At 38.2% G+C, this 22,911-nt stretch overlaps 1 protein-coding gene across 1 annotated transcript in view; it reads right to left on the minus strand.

Moving 5' to 3' along the window:
- DPY19L1 (dpy-19 like C-mannosyltransferase 1) overlaps window positions 1-22,911 on the minus strand; it is a 96,721-nt gene that overhangs the window by 5,931 nt on the left and 67,879 nt on the right. Inside the window, exons 15-22 of the mRNA XM_049642289.1 lie at window positions 16,893-16,994; window positions 12,540-12,611; window positions 10,527-10,576; window positions 8,347-8,371; window positions 7,091-7,210; window positions 5,527-5,701; window positions 4,699-4,798; window positions 3,410-3,535 (exon numbers count right to left, since the gene is read on the minus strand). Of these exons, the coding sequence (XP_049498246.1) occupies window positions 3,410-3,535; window positions 4,699-4,798; window positions 5,527-5,701; window positions 7,091-7,210; window positions 8,347-8,371; window positions 10,527-10,576; window positions 12,540-12,611; window positions 16,893-16,994 (770 nt within the window). The remainder of the gene's footprint in view (window positions 1-3,409; window positions 3,536-4,698; window positions 4,799-5,526; window positions 5,702-7,090; window positions 7,211-8,346; window positions 8,372-10,526; window positions 10,577-12,539; window positions 12,612-16,892; window positions 16,995-22,911) is intronic.

Here is a 22,911-nt window from a genome sequence, read left to right on the forward strand (position 1 = left end):
AGTCGGACACTTAACTGACTGAGCCCCCCAGGTGCCCCAACTGCAAGTTAAACTTCTAGAAGCAGCACTATTATCACATCACAGGGCTACACAATTTTCACTTTGCCTCTATCACATCATCTCCCAGTGAGTGTTCCCACGAAGGCTGTTCACTAGATTCTACCAACACCGAGCATATATGATAAAATGAGAGGGCTTAGGTTTTCTAAGCCATTTAATTTTCTGACACATGCCAAGGACAAACTGTTGCCACACTGCAGGCCATGGGTAGTAGAGAGCGAAACATACAGGCAGTAGAAAACTACCCAGTTCCTGAGCTCAACTGTTTGCAGGAAAAAGAGAAGGTAAGAGCTGCCTTTGTGAGCTCTGTCTGCCTGAGTGTAACATCCTTTAGTACTTATCTGCGTGTACTGGAGCTCCCCCAAGTCAGCCAGCGAGGTCTTTAAATAGCATTATTGAAAATGGGAATAATTTTCTTCTGAATTCATGTGTTTTAATTTTATGTCAACTCTATTATCGGAATTAATGAGATAGAAAGCAGAGAACTGAGAAGAAAATAGTTAATTAAAAACTCATCTACAACTTGCATTTGAGTATATTTTCGTACTTGTATTTGAACATGGGGTGTCAAGTATTTAAGGAATAATCAAGCCACACAATTAAAGCCACTGGTGGGGCGCCTGGGTAGCTCAGCCAGCTGAGCATCTGACTTTGGTTCAGGTCATGATCTCATGGTTAGTAAGTATGAGCCCTGCACTGGGCTCTCTGCTGCCAGCGTAGAGCCCACGTTGGATCCTCTGTCCCCCTCTCTCCACCTCTCTCTCTCTCAAAAATAAAGAAACTTTATAAAACAAAAATTAAAAATAAAGCCACTGGTAATGAGACCACATAAATGTAGGGCTCACCAACATGCTGGGCACAGATTAAGTGCTAGATAAATATTAGGTCCCTCTTCCTTTTCTTCTTCCTTTTCTTTGAGTTCTCCATTTACTCCCCCTGTTCTGACAAATTTTTCTCTTCCAGTAACCTACAAATGTCTCAGGCATAACTGAAATGGACAGTGGGGGCCAAGGCATTAAAGGCATTTCTACCTAGTTCTGGTAGAAAGTTCTGTCAAGAAATGCAGTCTTCCGACTGCACTAAATATTAGTCCTTATTCCCTTTCCTCTTCTGAGTTCCCCATATGCTTCCCTGGCAAAACAGAAAGCACAGCTTGTGTTTTGTTTCAAGGTTTAAGCAGAGTGCACCTGTCTAAGGTTTCCTGAGATTTAGTATCAGTCTGGCTTAAATCCTGTAGTAAAAGGAGAGTGCTGTTTTAGTTACTGAGTGAGGAAAACAGATTAGAGAAAGTCACCTCTTTAGCCTCCTTCTCTCCACTCCTGCCGGAAAAACACAACAGGGGCAAGTCAAGATCCAGACAGGAAGATCGAGCACGCACTCCCACCCCAAACTCTCAGTCTTGGTGCCCAGAAGTGGGCGCTAAATGGAGAGAATCCAAAGCCAGTGAATTTACTGCTGACCTTGTTTAGTGAGCAAGATTTGTTGCCATACTTCCTAAATTTGTCTTTCTTCCCTTCTTGTGTATAAAACAGTAATCTGCCCATCAGAACATGAGACTACTACAGCAATGCACATCCAAGGAGTTCCATCAACATCTTAAAATATAAAATGCCTTTGGGGCGCCTGGGTGGCTCAGTCGGTTAAGTGTCCAACTTCGGTTCAGGTCGTGATCTCACGGTTTTTGAGTTCGAGGCCCACGTTAGGCTCTGTGCTGACAGCTCGGAGCCTGGAGCCTGCTTCGGATTCTCTCTCTCTCTGCCCCTACCCAACTTGTGCTCTGTCTCTCTGTGTCTCTCAAAAAATAAATAAGCGTAAAAGAAAAACTAAATAAAAAAAAAGAATATAAAGTGCCCCAGTCTCTGTGATTTACACATATTTAAAATACTATGCAAGATCTGGGGGAAGAAATGAAGAATCTTGAATCAAGGCTCATCATTAGCATGGGAACAAAAAGGTCATAAAACATTATTTTTATGTTCCAGTAACCTATAAGTGCCTCAGGATGATAATCGAACTGGGGAGCAAAGCCCTTGGCAATAAAGATCACAATGCTGGTGGAAATCTCTGACAAGAAGTTTTTCTTGCAAGTTCTTCTAATCGCAAATGTCAGCCTACCATTCCTTTATTACAATATCCTCATAAAATTGTTATGAGAGATGCTTATGACTTCTTTATTCTAAATTTATGTAACAAAGTTAATTAAAAGTGGGTATATGAATTTCATATGTATTCTCTTCTGTTTATAAGGACATAAAACATTTTCTAAATTATGACTCTAAGAACATAAACATTTTGTATAGATCTTGATTAAATTCAAGTCACTTGGGACATATGCATTGGAAAATCATTCAGTAATCAACAGTTGTTTGAGTTTCCTTGGGGGCTATGTCACAGAACTATTTTCACTCCTGAATCAATATTTAATTATTTTGTCTTAACACCCTTTTGTATCACTGAAATACATGGCGAATAAGCCACAAATGATCAAGCCACAAATACAGCAGCCTCCTGAAGGCTTCTGTTTAAAGAGTAGTGAGAATTTTAAAAATAATAGTTCTCCATAAATACTCTTATTTTCTAATGAAACTGCTCATGTCTGTGCTCCTCATGGATCCAGCGCTTTGGTATTTTAACAGCAAGAAGCTACAGGCATCTGTGTGTAGTCACCGAGGTACAACATCTCTAAACAGTCACCTTTACAAGTCATATTTGCTTTTATGATCTTACTAACCTCTGCCATACTCTGCTTAGTGAACTTCTCTGTGGAAATAGTTTTAAAAACTATAAAGCCAGGAAAATGTGGGTCACGGTAAAGTTAATTGTTTTCCCACTCAAATAAGATGTGAAACAGCAAGAAAGAAGTGTCACTGTAAGGGGACGCCGGGAGGGGGCCCGTCTCTCACGGGGCACGGCGTGACGTGCAGAGACGTAGTGTGCACAAAGGAGGCTCTGACTCTCAGCTGTCTGTCTGACTTCATTACAATGAGACTCTCCATTATTTGGTTTCAGACTCTGCAAGTCTTTTTAAAAGAGAATACATCCAACTTTAAATAAAAGTTTTTAAAAACATCGCAGGCAAATATGAGCGATTTGGGAAATTATCAATCAGTACCAATATAATACCTTTATGGTTGGATACACATGCAAATCATTATAAAAGAAACATATTCGTAATGACCAGAAAAGAAAAACTTGCAATTCAAAAAATGATCTAAAAAGTTCTTTCCACTTATACTTTGCTAAATGTTATATATATCTCACACATACGACTAGTAAAGCACTTGCCATAAGACTGAATTAATTTTTCATGTCTTATGCATATAAAATATTAACTGTGTTGAATACTCACTTGGATCTTCTTATACACCAGGACTCTTCTAGAATGTAATAATTCACTTGTAACTTTATCAATTCTCGCTTCACTTCTTCAGCTGCTTTTCGACTATACATTGAGTAAACTATTTTCGTTCTGGCTCTTTAAAGAAAGATAATTGGGCAAAAGAGTTTCAAGATTAAAAGGATGCAGTCAACGCACTTGGAAGACAGCACTGAACGGAACAGGAAGGAAGAGTCTACAGAAGAGTCAGGTCAAGAGAACTTTCTTCTCAGAGTTGCTGCTCAGGGGCCCCAGGGAGGTCAAAAGGACATTTAGAAGCTGCACAAGAGTCCTGGGAGAAGAGATGCACTTTGATGAACCCCTTCCTTTCCAAACTTAGTCTCTTTGTTCATTGGCTCATTTGTTTTTGTCTCGTATTCTCCATAACTCTATCATACATTAGAGTGAGGCGTGCTGTGTGTGGGCAGGGTGGACCACACATACACGGCCACCACACTAGAGCTGCAACACAGTCCCGACTTCGACAGCAACAATAACTGGCATAAAAGGCTCTCCATTTTGGTCCTAGATTAAAATACAAAAAAAAAAAAAACAAAACAAAACAAAAAAAAAACTAAACCGATTCCACACAACTGCTCTGGAAATAAGCTTGCGGAAATTGGTTTTTTAATGAAAAAGTTTTTTTATTTATAAACTGTATGTCTCACCGTTACACAAACAATACATTAAGAGGAGTCACCCAGTGACAGGGATAGCTTGACCTAGCCCCAGAAACTGTATGAAAATTAAATCTATGTCCTTTTTAAAAGAGAACACAATACTCTAACTTATGAAAAGTAGTAAAAAACAAAAACCAAGATCATTCTAGTAGGCTACACAAGTGAAAATCAGAATAAAATCTTCTTTGAATGAGATTCCGTTTCAACTGACTCTTGAGAATTCAAGAAAAAATAGCCAAAGGGCACCTTAATAAAAGCTAGAGGCTAATGAATCTTCTGGGGAGCACAAGGACGGTGATGACTAACAAGAACCTAGGTGGTTTGCAGCCCTGCTCACCTGGAGAAAAAGGACACACTATGATTTCATTTTACTGCCTCGAACAAAAGGCAGAAAAGGTTGTAGATTTATTGCCCTGTGGAGCCTTACCAGTTTGTATCGAACTCAGCCCTCTTATTTCAGCCTTGTTTTCTCCCCTAACTCTATAAATCCCCATTCACCACAGCCTCGTTATCTTGCTGGTTCCCTCACTCACTATTTGTGTGGGAAATTTGTTTTGGGCAACATGAGAACTGTGTACTAACCTTAAACCTGCATCTTCATAATGTGGATGATTCACAATGGGCCGAAGTGCAGAGAGTTTAACACTCGCCATTGTGGGCATGGCACCCGCAAACACCGCGTCTGCAAAGCAGGAAAGAAGGTCTCAGGAGACTCAGTGAGTGTCACAAGGGTCTCCTTCTGGGTCAACTCAATCACTTCCCAGGTGAAAAAACGGAGGCCCAGAGAGGTTCACGACTTAAAGATTCAATGGAAGAACCAGACTGAAGTTGGAAAAATGGCTATCAGCAACCCGGCCTGGGTAAACAATTTTCTTGGGAAGTTAGAGCCTCCTCATTTCATCACTGAGGATTTCTGGGGTTTTCTTTGTTTGTTTGTTTTTGTAATGTCTTAGAAATCTTTCCTGCCCCTGGGAAAGAAGTATCAAATTGGCTAGGAAAGTTTTATAGCACCAAGGGATCCTGGAAAATGATCTAAAATTCAGTCATTTGATACTCAGACAACAAAATCTCCCTTGGATAAAATGCCATACTCCATGAGTTCATTTCAAGGAGGAATGTGCAGGACTAAGATTAAAAACTCATTAGGAAAATAAGCACAACAAAAATTATTTTAAATCTCGCAATGTAAAATCTTGGATAAATTTTGAAAAAACATTGGTATTTAAGGAAAATAGCAAAACAGATTACTAAGAAAATATATATAACATTTCCTTGGCAAACCATTTAAGTAAGATTGACATCTCTCTTTTTCTGAATAATCTAGAAGCAATACTACTTAGAGTAAGGCCACTGGAAGTAAGTTGGGTTTAAGATTTTGCAGGGGCATATGAAACCGTGAGGGAAACTTACCTGGTTTAGTACTGTATTTGATCCATTCTATAAGTTCTTCTTGTGGCAAATTGCTGAATTCCCCTACAATATTCCATTGGGTTTGTAGATTTGCTGAACCCTGTATTGACATTGCTGCTAAGACAGCAAAAACAACAGCACCAGGATGTACTTTGCAAAAGAGCCATCCAAATAGCTGAAACCAAATTAAGAATACGTTGATAATTAGTACAAAGCAGACTGTATCAAATAAACATAAGTTCTTCCCAGAGAAGAACACAGTCTCTGGTAGAGTCACAGATAAATGATGAATTATCCTACGAAAAAGTTCCAGCAACAATGACCAGGGGGATTAAAAGAATTTTACCATAAGCCTTACATAGGTGGGACATAATTTAAGAAGTTCTTCTCTCAATTTGTGCTAATTCTAGCTTCAGGTAAGGCCAGGACCACCTACATAATTTGTCAGGCCCAATGCAAAAAGAAAAGGTAGGGTCTCTCGTTTAAAAAGTATTTAGGAGTTCCAAAGACCAACAGAAGAGCACCCAACTAGATGTAGGGTCCTTCTGAGTGTGGGCCCTCGTGCGTTTGCAAAGGTCCCACACCTGTGAAGCCATCCCGGGGCCATGCTCTCTATCTTCAGTCATGGTGCGGGCTTCCTGCCAGCCTCCTTTCCTGTCCCAGCCCAGAGGAATCAGGAACAGCAGCTTCATACCAAGACAGGTAGGTCTCTAGAAAGCTGTCCCTCTTTAACACAACACCAACATTCTGATTGGGAAACTTGAGGCTAGCTGATTTTTCCATTCTAATAGTCCACACTCAATAATAACACTTTACCCCTATTATTCTCTCCTTAATTTCTCTATATGTCTTTAGAGTTAGATTTCAAGCCTCTTGAGGGCAGATATATATTATTGCTTTTTGATTTTTCTATCTACCATTCTACCCTCATCCTTAGAGTATGGTATAGATGCTTAGTAAATATTTGTTAAATTTAAAAGAGGTACTGCTGCTGGACCTTGGCTAATTGGTTGATGAAAAGGTGACACGATGCAGAAGCATCAATCTGTGAATACAGAGCAAGGACACAGTTATCCAGGGAAAATAAGCAGCAAATAACCAAAATGGCTTACACTAAATTTTAAAAAGGCAGGGATGTGCATACAAATGTATACTCAAATGAGAAAAATATTTTTTTAAGCTTGATACTGAAAAAGAACATCTATTTGAAAGCAACTGTAACTTGAAATCACTGGCTAGAATTCTTTGTGATAGGAATGTCAAAACAACAAAAAAATATTTCTACGATGACGCTCTGCTTTCTATCAACATCTGTAGGGATCATTCATGAATTCAGCCTGTACTATTTGAGCGTCTGTTGTATGCCAAGGAATGTCTTGGAAGTTAGAAGGATAAATGACCTGTTTTGGCCCTTACCCTTTATGAACAATTAATATAAATCCATGAAGAACTTTATGACAATTTAAAGAATTTTGAGTTATTCAATATTATTTCAGGGTCATTCAATGACATAGGCTGGGGTAAAGTGATCATAGCAACTACAACACCAACATAACGATCTTACCTGTCTTGAACAGATCAAAGAAGCCATAACACACATATGTGGGGTCAAGAAGAGTTTTAGTCTCATAATTAAAATACCGAGGGCTGTATATGCTAACAGTTGCAATGCATGATAAACTAGCTGAAAGAAAGAGAAAATATTTTTTACTCCTACAGTTTAATATATTGTTAAATAGATGAATATCCAGAAGAGTACTTTTGCTTCGCAACAATACTTTGACTTCTGAAATAAACGAGTCTACAAGTTCACTTTCAAACCTCTCCATTTTATTAAAAGCCTAAAATGATAAAGTCACTAAAGCAAGTTGTTCTAGAATTCTGCTCAGGGTTAAGTCCATAGTTACCAAAGCCCACATCTCTGAATCTACCTTGATGATACCATCAGATTAACACAGGAAAGCGGTAAACAAAAGTAAGTACTATTTAAGATCCCAGAGTCTGCCTTGGAAGAGCCATCAAAACCAGGCAGAAATATGCAATACAGTATTATTAGCTATAGTCACCATGCTGTTGCTAAGAGAGTAGATCTTAAAGGCCATCCCAGGGGAGAAAAAATTATTTTGTAACTACGTATGGTGATGGATGTTAGCTAGACTTATTGTGGTGATCATCTCACAATGTCTACAAATCTGATTACTTATGCCATACACCTGAAATCAATATCAGGTTACATGTCAATTAGATCTCAAGTAAAAACAAAACAAAACAAGAAAGAAAAAAAGATAAACAAGTGAAACCACCAGGAGATGGCAGGAGCAACCAGTCACACCTCCAAAGCCTCAGGGCAAGGTGAGTAGAGAGGAAAGCCATCTCCAGTCAAGCAAAAGACACTCCACATGCATTTAGCAATAAACTGGATCTTCTGAGGATGATCAGAGCAGACCAAATGGGTTTCCTACTTAATGGTTTTAACAAATGAATGGTCATGTTTGTAACAGTCTCATAAAAACACATACAGGCCTATTTTGAAGATGATTAGTGACAAATACCAATACTTAGAAACTGGAAATGAAAGTATATATATACACACACACACACACACACACACACACACACACACATGCACACACATATATACATATACGTACGTATATGTATATATACATATACGTATATGTATATATACATATACGTATATGTATATATACATATACGTACGTATATGTATATATGTACGTATATGTATATATATACATATATATACATACACACACACACATTGAAATAAAGTATGTTTTAGTAATATTAAGTCTTTACCTCTCCATGATCAAATTGGTGTTTTCTGAAATGGAATAAGAAATATTACTATTGAATCATTGTTGAAGCACTTCAATTATTTGCATTTTTATCTTACAAATACAAGTTTTACAATTTCTGTAATATTCCAAGGACACATATATGTAAAGAAAAATTACAAAGTTATGAACCCAAACTGGTGCCATAATCTTTTAAAAGACAGTTTATTTTTAAAAAATTGACCTTGGAGCATACCTTGCACATTTGACTACAGGGACAATTCCTGGGCCAACAAAAGGGACACCGTGGTGTAGCAGGTACCTCCCTGTGATGTCCTGCCAAAGCAGGGAGGGAAGTGAAGGGAACCCTGAAGACTTCATAGTTCTGTTCCCCTGCTTCTCATCCCCAGGGGTACCTGAGCTCCCCCCCAAGCTGGGGCTGCTATAGAGATAATTTAGGAAACCACATAAAAGATTTTTTCATCAGTGGTTCTGGAATATACAAATAGCCACAAAATTCCCTCTTTAGTTCTACTTGACAGCTTTAATTTTCCTGAGAAAAGATGTACGCTTAGAGGTCCCTGCATCTCCCTCTGGTCTCGTGCCACCCCTCTCCATAATCACTCCTACTCCATTTCCCTGCTTTATCTCCTCAAAGATGTTCATTTATTGGTTTCTTATTATCATCTGTCTCTCCGTACTAAAATGAACCCCTCAGGACTACAAGGTACAAACCTATCCATCCTCAATCCCACTGAGCACCGATGACACTGGAGACACAGCAGTAGATAAGATGGGGAAAAAAATCTTTGCCCTCATAGAACTTACATATAGTAAAGGGAGAAACAAAATGCAAGTAAGTAAACATTTGTCAAACAGTGAGAAGTACCATGGAGAGAGCAAAAACAGGGCAAAAGATGCAGGGGGTGATGGGGAAGGCGTATAGCAATCAATGGGGTCACTGAGTGACATTTGAGCAAGGCCTGAAGAAGCAGAGAGTTTGAGGTTGAGCAACCCTCAGGAAGAGCACTTGAGGCAAAGAGAAAGATAGTGCATAACCCTATAGTAGGAAGTAGTCCTTAATGGGCTAAGTACAAAGACACCGTGATCAGAGAAGAGAGATGTGGGGGAGAATGGCAGTGCCATAGGAGATGTTCAAGTATAAATGGTGATAAATGCGGAGAGAGGAAGATAAGGGCACATGATGATGAAGAATAACAAGCCAGGAGACAAGGAATCTACAGGGAAGTGATGGTCAGGAAAGGCTTCTTGAAGGAGGTAACATTTAAACAAGAATTAAAGGAATTGGCCACATGCAGAGCCAAGCTGTGGGGAGCAGAGGCACAATTACAGCCTTGGGGTACAAACAGTGCAAAACTGCCGGGCAGGAAGCAATGGCCAAGGTTACAGAGCAGCAAGGAGGTTCAGGGGACATGAGTGTGGTGGGAAAAGGGAAAGTGAGAATTTATTTTTCTCTCAATTGCCTCTTTTGTGTACTTCACTCATTTTCCAATAGGGTTTTAGCATTTTTCCTGTTAATTCACAGAAGTCCTTTATACATCAGTCATTTGTCCTTTGTCATATATTGTGACTATTGTACCCAATTTGTCTTTTTCTCTGAACAATGCTTACAAGTATCTCATCAAACCAAAATATTTATCTGGTCAGACTTTTCAGTCTTTCCTTTTAGCGTACAGGTTTTATGTCATACTTAACAAGGCCTCTCTCATCCTAAGAGTCCTAAAATAATCTCTTGCTTAATATTGGGGTTTTCGGTTTTTTCCTACATTTAAATCTCTGCTCCATCTGGAATTTATTTTGTGTAAAAAGTAAAGTAGGGAATCAGTTTTCTATTTCCCTGCTCTTCTCTCAAAAGGCAGTCCAGTCCATTGGTCCTAAAACCAACAACAGAATAATTTATTTTCCCTGATGAACTGAAGCACAAAGCTGTGTCCTTCAAGTACAGATTATGTGTAGGCCTTAATATCAGATTGTATGGATGGAATCTGAGGTATGAATAAGTAATGTACTGAGCTCTGCATGGACAGGGCATCATGAGAAAAGCAAAGAAGGGGAATGACAACAATCGAAAACATCCATGATCAAATGTTGAGTGTACCACACCACATGAATTATAAAATTAATACCTTGTAGATATCTATTTAATAGATAATGTAACAAAATGATTAATAGCATACTTACCTCATTTGTGTCTGTTGTTTAGTTAAGACACCCCACATGTCACTAATAATCTGCAAATAGATTTTTTAACACTGAATAAGAGTTGTTTTGGGAAAAACAAAATTGTAACTAAAGTATCTTCTAAATTTTCAAACTCTACTTAAAAATATAAGTATAGGGATAAGAGATGACTCGGGAAATAATAACTACAACAACCTAATCTTACATTTGTACAGTACTCGATCATATATCTAATACCCAACAACCCTGTTCAAATAGATTTTCTTATCTTCATTTCGTACATGAGCAATGGGCTCAGATGGATTAGATGATCTCCTGGAAGGTGGACAACAACTAGGAAGCATTAATAGGTCGTGAAACCTGACCTTCTGGCTTCCAGTCCACATTCAGTGAACTCTACCATGCCAAGGTCACTAGCAATGCCTCTTCTTAATCATGCACATATACCCCATATACCCGGACAACTGCCTCAGAGACTGATAAGCACAACTAACTAAACACTGGGTTTGCACAGTTAGCAGCCAGGGAAGGTCATCTAATCTGAAATCCTATCCCCAGTATGGATGCCCTCTTGGACACTGCTCACACGTTTTAATCTAGCCCTTGGAAGAACCACCCAACTGCTGCTTGAATCTACAACACTTTGTCAGTCCAGATCAATTCTGGTCCAAAGTCCAACCTCGTAGAATTGGCCATAATTCTAAGGAGCCAGAATGAGTGTAATCGTATTTCCAAGGGGTAGGCTTTAAATATTTGAAAATAATTATCTTTTGTCCAAATGAATCCTTCTTCTTTAAATCAAACATCTCAGCTTTTTTAACCTGATATAATTGCTTTTGTCATCTCTAGCCATCCAGGTTACTGCCTTTTTAATGGATTCTGGATTGCCAACATTGGTACTTTCTGATTTACCTACTAGGTGCACACCTACACGAAGTATGCAAAAGTGCAAAGGAAGCACAGAGCCTGGCGTATAGCAGAAACTGACCACAAACTCATTAGATTTGAAAAGCTTGTGCAACTACAAAGCTGAATGCTACACTACACCCAAGAAGGAGGGAAAGGTGCAGAGTCTGATTCTTATTCCTTCCTTGCTTTTTTATGGACATGATGTGAGGCTGGTAACAACTTCTATGATCTTCTAATTCTGCATCTGTCAAAATGGGGGCAATATCTGTGTACCGTACAGAGCTGTCAAATAAGCAGGTGAAATAACACACGTGATATGGCTGGGGAGAGTACAAATATATAATGTGAACAATAACCATAGTACAGAATATTCTACAAATACACGATATTCTGTTAACCCAGAAATCACTAACTACAAATCAGAAAACTTTTAGGATCTATCATCTGTTTTTTGATAATAGATTAATCTTTATTTATTCTCTTAAAACACTTGCAATTACAGAATTCATCAACTCTTACAAGAAAAAAGAGAGTATCACACCTGCTCTTCGCTAAAGATTGGAACTTCCATGACCTGATTTAAATCTGGGCTTAGAATTTCATTATCAAAGCCAAGTTGGAAGTCTAACAATTTTATCGATGTTGGTAATACACTGTTAGTATTCTATTTTTTCCTTTTGATCAATAATAATAAACTCAATCCAGGAGTCAGTGAGAACTGCACAAATGACTTAGAAAGGCATACATTAAATATTTTAGAAAATATTACATAAAGTTAAAAGTCAGTCAGTAGTAACTTACAAAGACAAAAATAACTGTATCTGGGTCAATATGGTCTCTCTGATCATGTCTTTCAAAATGCATGACCATCAAAACCGGAGCCATCCTTTTCCTATGTCTATTTTATGCTGGCAGATAGAATATTTTTAAGGTTTATAATGTTCATCAAGGGCTGTAATTAAGAAAATACAGAAAACGTTTCAACAAATCCATATGATGTATTGTGTCATATTAACGTGTAACCTAGTTTACTTAACTACTAGGATAGAAACAACAAAGTGTTTTATTATAAAAAAGAGCTCTTAAGTAATCAAATCAACATACCTTTCTAACGATTGCAATAAACACAACCAGAACAACCGGAAGCAGCAGTGTCTTTGTATACCTCAGAGGAGTCTGCAATTCAAAGAGATGTTTTGTTAGAGGAAACTATTTTCAGACAAAATTTCATTTCAAAAAGTATAAGCAGAGAAACATGAGCATCAGTCCAATATACCCATTGACTCCCATCGTAAAAATGAAGATGCATTTCCATAGAAACAAACATCCCTAAAATGCTGAGTTGAAAACATGAACACTGGTAAGTATAAAATGTGACTACGAAGATTACTGTTCACTTTTTGTACACAGCTTTTCCAACTACAGAGCTCAACTTAACATTTGCCTAAGGTCAGCAGGACTCTAACTTTAAACAGCATGAGCATTTCCTGTACATTTTGGTGGGGGATAAAAATCGTAACCATGATCCTAAGACACACTAAGACACACACACACACACACACACACACACACACACACACACACAGAGTAATGACCAATGTTTACAGAAGAAATAAAAACATTTTTGCATTTTCTTAATAACAGAGAAAAAGCTACAGAAACATTTAATACCAAAGCCTTACACACTGCAATCCTATATATACTTCAATCATTTGAAGTCACACTTTTAAACAATTCTGGGCTTGAAATTTCTAAATTGCAATTGATTTGCTTACCACCATTTACCTTCACAAAAATAATACTATATTATTGAGTTAAATAATGTACATTTTCCCAAATATGTTTATCAAGAGAAATCTAGCTTTAATCATATTAAAAACACTGATACATTTTAATTTTACAAAGTAGTATTTTCTGATTTTCCCTCTCATTAGTCCAATTTTCTCACTTGTTATTCTGTATTAGAAAGTAATTTTGATAATTTATTAACCCAAAATGCATACTTCAGTTAGAAGTCCCATTAAAAGATTTTTTATGGTTTTATTTTACTATTTACAAGCATTTGCATAGTACTTAATATTTTAAAATATACTTATTTCTAATTTGTAAATTTTACATTATGTCTTTGTCTAGACCTATGTCTAGGCAAAAATCATATAACCAAAACTATTTTATCATTTAAAATTTAGACATTTGCTATCAACAACTAACGATAAATATAAGAAAAGGTGTGAAATACAGGTGTTTACCTTAAAAAGGCAATGTGTCAAAACTGTGTTAAAAGTATTTAACAATTTAACGAAGAATTCAAACAATTTTAAAAATACATTCAAAAACTTTGTTTTGAAAGTATTTTTTAGGGGCACTTGGGTGGTTCAGTCAGTTAAGCGTCTGACTCTTCATTTTGGGTCAGGTCATGATCTCACAGTTCATGAGTTCAGACCCCAAGTCAGGCTCCCCACTGACAGCATGGAGCCTGTTTGGGTATCTCTCTCTCTCTCTCTCTCTCTCTCTCTCTCTCTCTCTTTTTCTCAAAATAAATAAATAAATATTTTTAAAAAGACACTCAAGGAAAAATACATGAGCCAAAGATTTTGAATCTAGCCAGAATTTCACTTATAAAATAAGCCACTGATAGAATATTCGACCACGTAAAAACTCAGGGATTACTGTTCCTATGGCCCTTCCTGAGGAATCCGTTGGAGAGCAAGCTTCACACAATAGAGAAATGGCAGGAGAGGCTTCAATGCCAGAACACACAGTGTTAAAAACACCAACCTACAGAACTATGACAAGGATGTCACAGATATAACAGATATAACTGTGACAGAGTAGCATGAGTGGTTACATGTGTAGACAATTCAGATACAGTGGATCTCTTAAAACAGGGGTCAGAGGGGAGAGTACATGGGAAGTAAAATAACGTCACTGATTATAGTATTGCAATAGAAATGGGGGGGAGTAGTGGCCAGGCAAGAAGAAACTAAGTTCAATATACTTCTCAGTAGGAAACCAACAGAAGGGACTGGAGTGGATATATGAAAGTATTAATACAAAGGAAACAAAATCATACAATTTCCTCAATACCAGAAGATCCACCAGAGTGTATGCAGAAGAACAAATGCAAGGGAAACAACCACACAGGGAGAGAGGTGAGCATGTGTGTGCAATATCAGAATTACAAGTTCTTTTAATACTTCTATGAATTGTTGGATTTAGTCTAAGCATAAAAGTTATATACGCTCATTGTAAAAACTAAAAAATGCAGAGAAAATAAAGAACCAATTTAAAGAAAGCCTGGGCGGCTCAGTCAGTTAAGTGTCTGACTCTTGACCTTGGCTCAGGTCATGATCTCAGGATTTATAAGTTTGAGCCCTGCATCGATCGGGCTTTGTGCTGGCAGTGTGGAGTCTGCTTGGGATCCTCTCTCTCCCTCTCTCATTGCCTCTCCCCCTCGCTCAAAATAAACAAGCAAACAAACAAATAATAAGGAAACAACCAATTTCACATTTTAATCAGTTGTCAGCATTTCCTCCCCAATGGGTTGTCTGTTCCCACCTTTCACCTATTTCTGCATAGGTGTGTGGGAGTGGGGATGTATTCTTTGTGATGGGGAAGGGTAAGAGTCCTCGGTAAATTTTTTTTTTAATGTTTATTTATTTATTTTGAGAGCGGGTGGAGGGGCAGAGAGAGAGGTGAGAGAGAATTCCAAGCAGGTTCTGTGCTCAACGCTCCAGCACAGAGCCTGATGCAGGATCGATCTCACCAACCGTGAGATCACGACCTGAGCTGGAATCAAGAGGTAGATGCTTAACCGACTGAGCCACTCAGGCACCCCAAGTCCTCTGAAATTTTTTCTTGATTTGGACAATCTCCTATACTCACTACCTTAATCCCTAGTTTCACTTGTATTTATGGCAAAAATCATCCCACTTAGTCATTTGCCTTTTAGTTTTTGCAATATTTAATGTCAGATGTTTTAAGTTACATGCAGACAAATCTATTAATCATTCTCATATGCATTATGTTAAACTGTTCCCTTTTCCCCACCGTATGGATGTATCAAACAATGGATGCACTCTCCGAGCTGGCACAGTACTCTGTCTCTACAGCACGGTCCCTGTGAAGACACCCATGGAGATGAGGAATGGCAGGCTGGAAACAGCTTTGCTACTGTCTTCAAATTAACTGAAGCCAGGCTATGCCTCAATAAGCGATTTCTTCTATCACCTACCCGATGGTTCTTACTCTCAGGTGACAGCGGCATGTGTATCTAACTAATGTCAGAGGACTTCCACCAAGTCCTAATGCCTTCTGGTGTTTACCTTCTACTTCCTTTACCGCTTGCTTGGAGGAGTCTTGAGCTGCTGTGAATACGTATTTTAATGTCTTGCAGATACTCTTCCTTCCTTTCTTTCAGTGGGCTCAATACATTCACTCATACAGTTTTTATTAGCCATTATATGTCAAAACTTGCCAGAACCTGGGAATGAAGACTGGTAGGTACTGGAGTAAAGAGGACATCTTCAGGACATGCCCAATTCAGAAAGTCTGGTTGAAAGGACTTTGCAGTGTGGGGCACTATCATCCACTGGTCTGTGTAACTCAGGACACAGAGGGAACCCAGTGGGGAGCAAGAGGAAAATGAAAGTGTCAACAAAGTACCGTTGACCAGTGTAATATATACACACACACAGCTCTGAAGGAAAATGTTTCACAGATAGTAAACTATCATAATAAATTGGGGCCGCATGGGTGGTGTTAAAAAAGACACATATATATGTGTTTGTTGAACCAAACCAGCTCACTGATTACTGCAAAATAATATTTTATAAAAAATATCATTAAAATATCAAAGTACTGTCCTCTGTATCTCATTTGGTCCTCACAATATCTTTTTGCAGCACACTACTAGAAACTAGTAAGCTATGAGAGAGAACAAAATGAGAGTCGCGTGTTCAACAACATCGAATACTACTGCAGACTTCGATCTCCCAATCCACCACACTACTGTCTGATTTCCTTTTAAACGTCTGAATACAGTTTTAGAAAGAAAAATGCTGTTGGAATGAACAAACTCAAACTCAACGATATTTCAAAGCAATGAGATTATTCCAACAAACAACCACTGAATGAATGGAAATGTAAGAGCTCGGGAGCGTCACTGAATTAATGTTGTCCCTGAAAAGAGGCATCTTGAAATGCCTCTGTGTTTACTCATTCAAAAAACTACTGCTAGTCTGAATGCATGCTTCCAAATTATCAAAGTGAGAAAAGACCATACATTTCAGGGTGCTGTACTAATGTAAGTAGGAACATCTTCCTGTAAACCATCACTTTCCTTTTCCTTCCAAGTGAGGTAACAGCACAGAGGAGAGTCTGAGATAACAGGAGCGCCCTTTATGAAAAATGAGTGGACCAGAACCTGGGGAAGGAAAACTAGAAATCACATCTTACCTCCTTTTCCATAAAGTCAAACTCTGCTGCACAGGTATACAATAAAGTATCAAAATCCTTGTAACTGAAGAATTTTGATGTTAATAAGTTGCCAATATGAGCCTAGGAAGGAATAAAGTGAGGCACCATTAGATTACGCCATACGGTGTAATAGTGCATTTTCATCTTAATAGCATTGAGAAATAGCTTTCACTACATTGGCGAGCTCGCTGTCCCCATGCCAGGCTTGCTTCTGCTAAAGAGCTGCAACTTCGTGGTTCTCCCTTCTTTTGCTGACAAATGGTAACTCCAACAACACCCTGCCTTCCACGATCCATCAACATACCAGAGCTTTCATCCTTAGGTTTTCCCTGCTCAGTGTGCTAAGCCTGATGAAATACACTACCCATCTCCTTTTCTGGAGCCTTCTAGGGAGGGCGGGCTTGGTAACACATACAGACATCTGTCAATCATAAGGAACAAAGTGCAATGGAGTGAAAGAAAAGGAGGAAACATTCATTCTGATTTTTGAAAAGGGGATTGAAAAGACTCTTTGAAAGGGGTGCCTGGGTGGCTTGGTTGGTTAGACTGTTGATTTCAGCTCCGGTCATGATCTCACAATTTGTAAGTTAAAGCCCCGTGTGGGGCTCTGTGCTGATGGCTTGGAGCCTGCTTGAGATTCTGTCTCTCTCTTTGCTCTCTTTCTCTCTCTCTCTCTCTCTCTCTCAAAATAAATAAATAAACTTTAAAAAAATGGCCAGGCCTTGCAATAAAATCCACCTTCTGCATGACGATCAATTTACCCGTGTAATTCTTTACATGTTACCAAGTGCTCTTACGTACCTCCTCTCATCTGCTTCCCACAAAAGTCATGTGAGGAAAGTGGGATTATTTGCATTTAACAAATGAGGAAACGTTGGCTAAATTTTCAATTCATTATTGTCTAAAAGAGTAAGGACCAAAGAAAAGGGGGAAATTATGTAAAACAAACAATAGCTAAAATCCTAAATGATACCTACATGAATGAAGTAGGAAGATTGGAGGAGAGGGGAACTAAATAAGGGGTGGTGGGAATGTGTTGAAAAATTCCAAAATACTCTATTTTGTTGGGGAGGAAATGCATGCTGAGAAGTTTAAGACATCAACAGGAAGAACATACAGTGCCTTAAACAGCATAAGAAATCTGTCTATCCAATGAAAAGGAGAAAAATCTAAAAAGCATGTAAAATAGTTGGAAACTGAAATACAATGGAAGAAATGTCCCAATATAATGGTAAGTGCCATATATTTAAAGAACTTAAATTCACAAATTAAAGGATAGATGCTCAAATTAGGTTTTAGGAAGAAAATTCAAATATATATTGTCTACAAAAGACATGTTTAACACAAAAGTACATAGAAGGGTTGAAAATAAAAGAGGAGAACAAGATATATTAGATAAACTGGACCAAAGAAATCTAGGTTAGCAATAGTAACATCTCACAAAGCTGAATTCAAGCAAAAAATACATGAAAAGAGACAGAATGACCTTATATGCTGGTAAAATGAACAGCAAAGCAAGGTCATATGTATCATGAACATATGTGCAGTTAACAGTATAGATTCAAAGTGTATCAAGAGCTGAAAAGAATGTAGAAATAGGTAAGAAGAAATAGGTAAGAATAGGTAAATTGATGAAGAAATAGGTAAGTTGACAGTGTTCATTGGAAATGTTACATATTTCTCACTAAAATAGAAATATTTCTCACTAAAATAAATATTTCTCACTAAAATAGAAGGTTAACAAATGTTAACATAACACCTGAATAATAATATGCTCACAGAGAATACAAACTTCACAAGAGAGACTACATGCTACCCTTGAACATGGTAAAAATTTTTTTAAATGTTCACATACCATACCACAATATATTTTAAAGAACTGATATAATACAAATTATTTTTTTCTAATCGTAAATGCAATAAAACTGGAAAACAGCTAACTAGAAATGGCTTTAAAAATCCTTTTGGCTAGAAGCTAACATAAATAGCATAAAACTTAATAACCTTCAGGCTAAAAAGAACACTAAATAGTTAATTTGTAAGATACACAAAAAGTACTACTTACAGGGAAATGTATAGCTTTAAATGCATTTATCAGAAAGAGAGGTTGAAAACAAAAGAGCCAAGCACTTTCCCTCGAGCATTAGAAAAACAGAACAGCACAAAGAAATAAGAAATGAGGATGACGGAATTTGTTGACAAAGAGAAATTCAACAAAACCAGAGGACTCAAAAAAGGTGGTACTTTGAAAATATTAATACAGTAAATAGAAAACAGGAAAAATAGCACACCCAAAAAAACCCCTCAAAAAACAGCTCTTTATAGGAGACTAATACAATATTGACTCTGAATCCAAATAAGAATAAATAAAAGAATGTAAAACCATTTCACATACATGCAAAAATATTAATTAGAATTTTCACTAATTGAATCCTGTAATAAATTTTTAATTTTTTAAACTTTTTTATTTATTATTTTTGAGAGAGAGAGAGAGAGAGAGGGAGAGAGAAACAGAGCACGAGTGGGAAAGGGGCAGAGAGAGAGACACACACACAGAATCTGAAGCAGGCTCCAGGCTCTGAGCTGTCAGCACAGAGCCTGATGCGGGGCTCAAACTCACAGTGAGGTCATGACCTGAGCTGAAGTCGGATGCTTAACTGACTGAGCCACTCAGGTGCCCCAGGCTATAATAATTTTTCTAAAAAATACAATCGTGGGGCACCTGGATGGCTCGGTCAGTTAAGCGTCTGACTTCAGCTCAGGTCATGATCACATGGTTCATGGGTTCGAGTCTGGAGTCAGGCTCTGCGCAGACAGCTCAGAGCCTGGGGCCTGCTTCAGATTCTGTGTCTCTCTCTTTGCCCCTCTCCCCACTCACATTCTGTTGTCTCTCTCTCTCTCTCTCAAAAATTAAATAAACATAAAAAAACTTTTTTTTAAATACAATCCATTTGATGACACATATGAAATGGGTAAGATTCCTCTAAAGACATAAACCACCAATAACTTCCTCAAAAAAGTGCATTTGTAGTAGAAAATTCTCTCATGAAGAAAAGTCCAGGCCCTGCAGGCTTCACTGTCAAATTCTACCATACACTGTAGGCAAAGAAATAATATCAATTCTACATAAATTCTCTTTGAAATAGAGAAGCTATCATTACCTTGAAACCAAAGCCAGATAAAAAAACATTGTAAGAAAATAAAACCACAGACTAATCTCTCTCATAAATATAGACAAAAATCCTTAAAAATATTAACAACCAAATCCAAATCCAATATACAGAAAGAATACTACATTGTGAGCAAGTGAGGTTATCTGAGAAACACAAGACTGAATGAACAATTAAGAATCGATGGAAATGAGTACTTCCTATGTCAGAGAAGTTGACAAATCCTTTTCCCCAATAACAACTATAAAACTGGACAAAACTGCCAAAAACAACCATATCAGGTTCTAGAAACTGACCACAAGGCAAGCAAACTGAGAAGCACTCATTCATACAAGAGCTGATGAACTCTGAGTGGACGTAGAAGGCGTCTGCGGCATTCTTGCCTGGGCTGGCCCATCTGCCATCAGATCAGCACCACGCTTGGTGGGACCAATAGTCCCCGAGGCTGGGGCTGAGCATGAAAAGCAGAACCTTTGCTACTGGAGGGTCCTGACTTGTTTGGGGGCAGACAGCAAAATGCCTATGCCCAGAGACACTATTAATAAAAGTATGGAATGGCAGGAAATGAAAGGTGAAAGCTCACAGCTTTGCCAGCCTAGTATTTCATTACTTGTGCAGTGAACAGCGGACTGGAAGACTACCTAGAAATTTTAAAAAGATTCTGGAAATGAGAAAACCAGCAAGGAGGTAAAAAAGTTCTCACATCCCTGGTGGACTAGAAAGCTGCACACACGGGCAGGGATCCTCGAGCCCAAGCTCTCCACAAACCTATCACCAACTGGGAAATGGTATGCAGATTCACGGAAGATCCAATAAGTCATGGAAGATAGGAAAAGATGGGGCAGACCTGATGTTCAGGTGAGAGTTAACATAGTAGGCCTGACTGCTATCTTTTGAAAACCCTGCTTGCAAAGCTGGCACCTGGCTGGCATCAGAGAACTTAGATTTCAGATGGCTCCTTCCACCCTAAGCGAGAATGAACAGTGGCTCACTGTGCCCAAATTGCACAAACCCAGGCCTATCCTTAGCACCTACATTCCTTCTGGGAGTCTGGAACTTTGAATTGTGTCAGGCCGAGGGTGCCTATGTTACCAGCTCCCAGTGAAAACTGTGTCACTGAGTACTGAGCTTCCCTGGTAGACAAGCTCAAGCTTCTACCAAGAAGAGTGTGACAGAAGCAGGATGTACTGAGAAATTGGCTCACTTGGCTCCTAAAGAACAGGCGAGTGTCTAATTATCTTAATAGAAAGGGGTGAATGAAAGTGCTTCTTGAGAGCTATGGGACCTTGCCATTCTCTTCCTCTGACCAATGTCAAAATTCAGAATTTATGAGCTGATGTCCTTGATCGGTGTTACAGATTCCTAGAAATATTAAAGTTGCAATTAAATTACTTCCGATTTGGAAATAACTGTGGTTTGGTCCTGCTACAACATCAGGCTGTGACAGCAATGACGACATCACTTTAACCTGAATCAATACCTTAACTGGTTTGTCTTCTCCCAGGGAGGAAACAGATTCCGTTCACCCAGGACTTGGGCTCTTTCCTTTCCTGCTCATTCTCTGCGTCCTCACTGACTCGATCACCTTTTAGCTCTCCTCTTCGCAGGTGACTTCAGGCAGGAGCCTTCCCCTCTCCTCCTCTATGTTTCTGCAGCTTTCTGTACTTGTTTTTTTTAACACAGCCTTCCTCACATTGTATCACAGTTGCTAGAAATCATTTCCACCTCACACTAGACCGTGTCTTACTCAGTTTTGTGTCTCTAGGATGCATTCTACTGCCAGGCACAAAGCAGGCACGTATTGAATGAATGAATACGTACTGAATGATAATTTTAGACTCCAGTTTTATACTTTAAAAAGTCTTTCCACAGCTTGCAGATCATCCACTGAACAACCCAATTGTTCAATCTTTTTTAAGCAAAAAATTCCCTTGTTCTAATGAAAACCTATATAATTATCCAATGTGTAAGAAATTAAAGCTAAACTGCACTGGGTGGAGCGGGGGGACTTCCAGGATGATTGGGAAGTAGGTGGAGCCCACGGAAGACGCCTTAGAAGTCTCAGGACTTCACAAGACCCAGTGTCAAAACTACAGCTTTAATCTATTATGGATAGAGGAAAGACAGCCTGTTAAAATAAATTACAGAAAAAAATACATGGTTTACTTTTGCTGGTTGCTTCTTTTTTAATTAATGTGTTTACTAAAACACCAAAATAAAATAGGCAAAGCAAAATTATGCAAGGAGGAATCCTTAAAGTTATAAAGCAGATTTCCATCCTACCCAGATACCAAAACAGAACAGACAAGAAAAACCCTTCTCTTCTCAATAAGGCTCACTTGGATTAAATTATCTATAATTTAGGTATAAATTATAAATTACCTATAATTTAGGTATAAATTAGGTATAAATTATAAATAAACCTTTCACAAGCACTGACTGGGAAACCTGGGATGGGAGGAATGAGGCTATAATACGGTCTATAGATTCAGAGGCTCTGAAGATGGCATACTGATGTGTTACCAAGGGGAATTATGAAGAAACCAGAGAAAAATGACTATATGGACCTTAACATTTGAGCTTAGGACTCTAGAGCTTTCTTGCTTTAAAATTTTAAAATCTTTATGATACAGAAGGATAAAATAACAGAATTGTGTCAAGAAATTAATATTGGAGAATAGAGACTATACACAGAGTCACATTTACTTTCTATTATAGTAAATAGATAAAAAAAAATAAGTAAATAGACTTCACATTAGAATCTGGCTTAAAGAGTGGTACTTTAATAACTCAGGTAATTCATTCTTAGCCTGTCTGATTCTTTTAAA

Source organism: Panthera uncia, chromosome A2 (assembly GCF_023721935.1).
Source record: "Panthera uncia isolate 11264 chromosome A2, Puncia_PCG_1.0, whole genome shotgun sequence".
Lineage (NCBI taxonomy): Eukaryota > Metazoa > Chordata > Mammalia > Carnivora > Felidae > Panthera > Panthera uncia.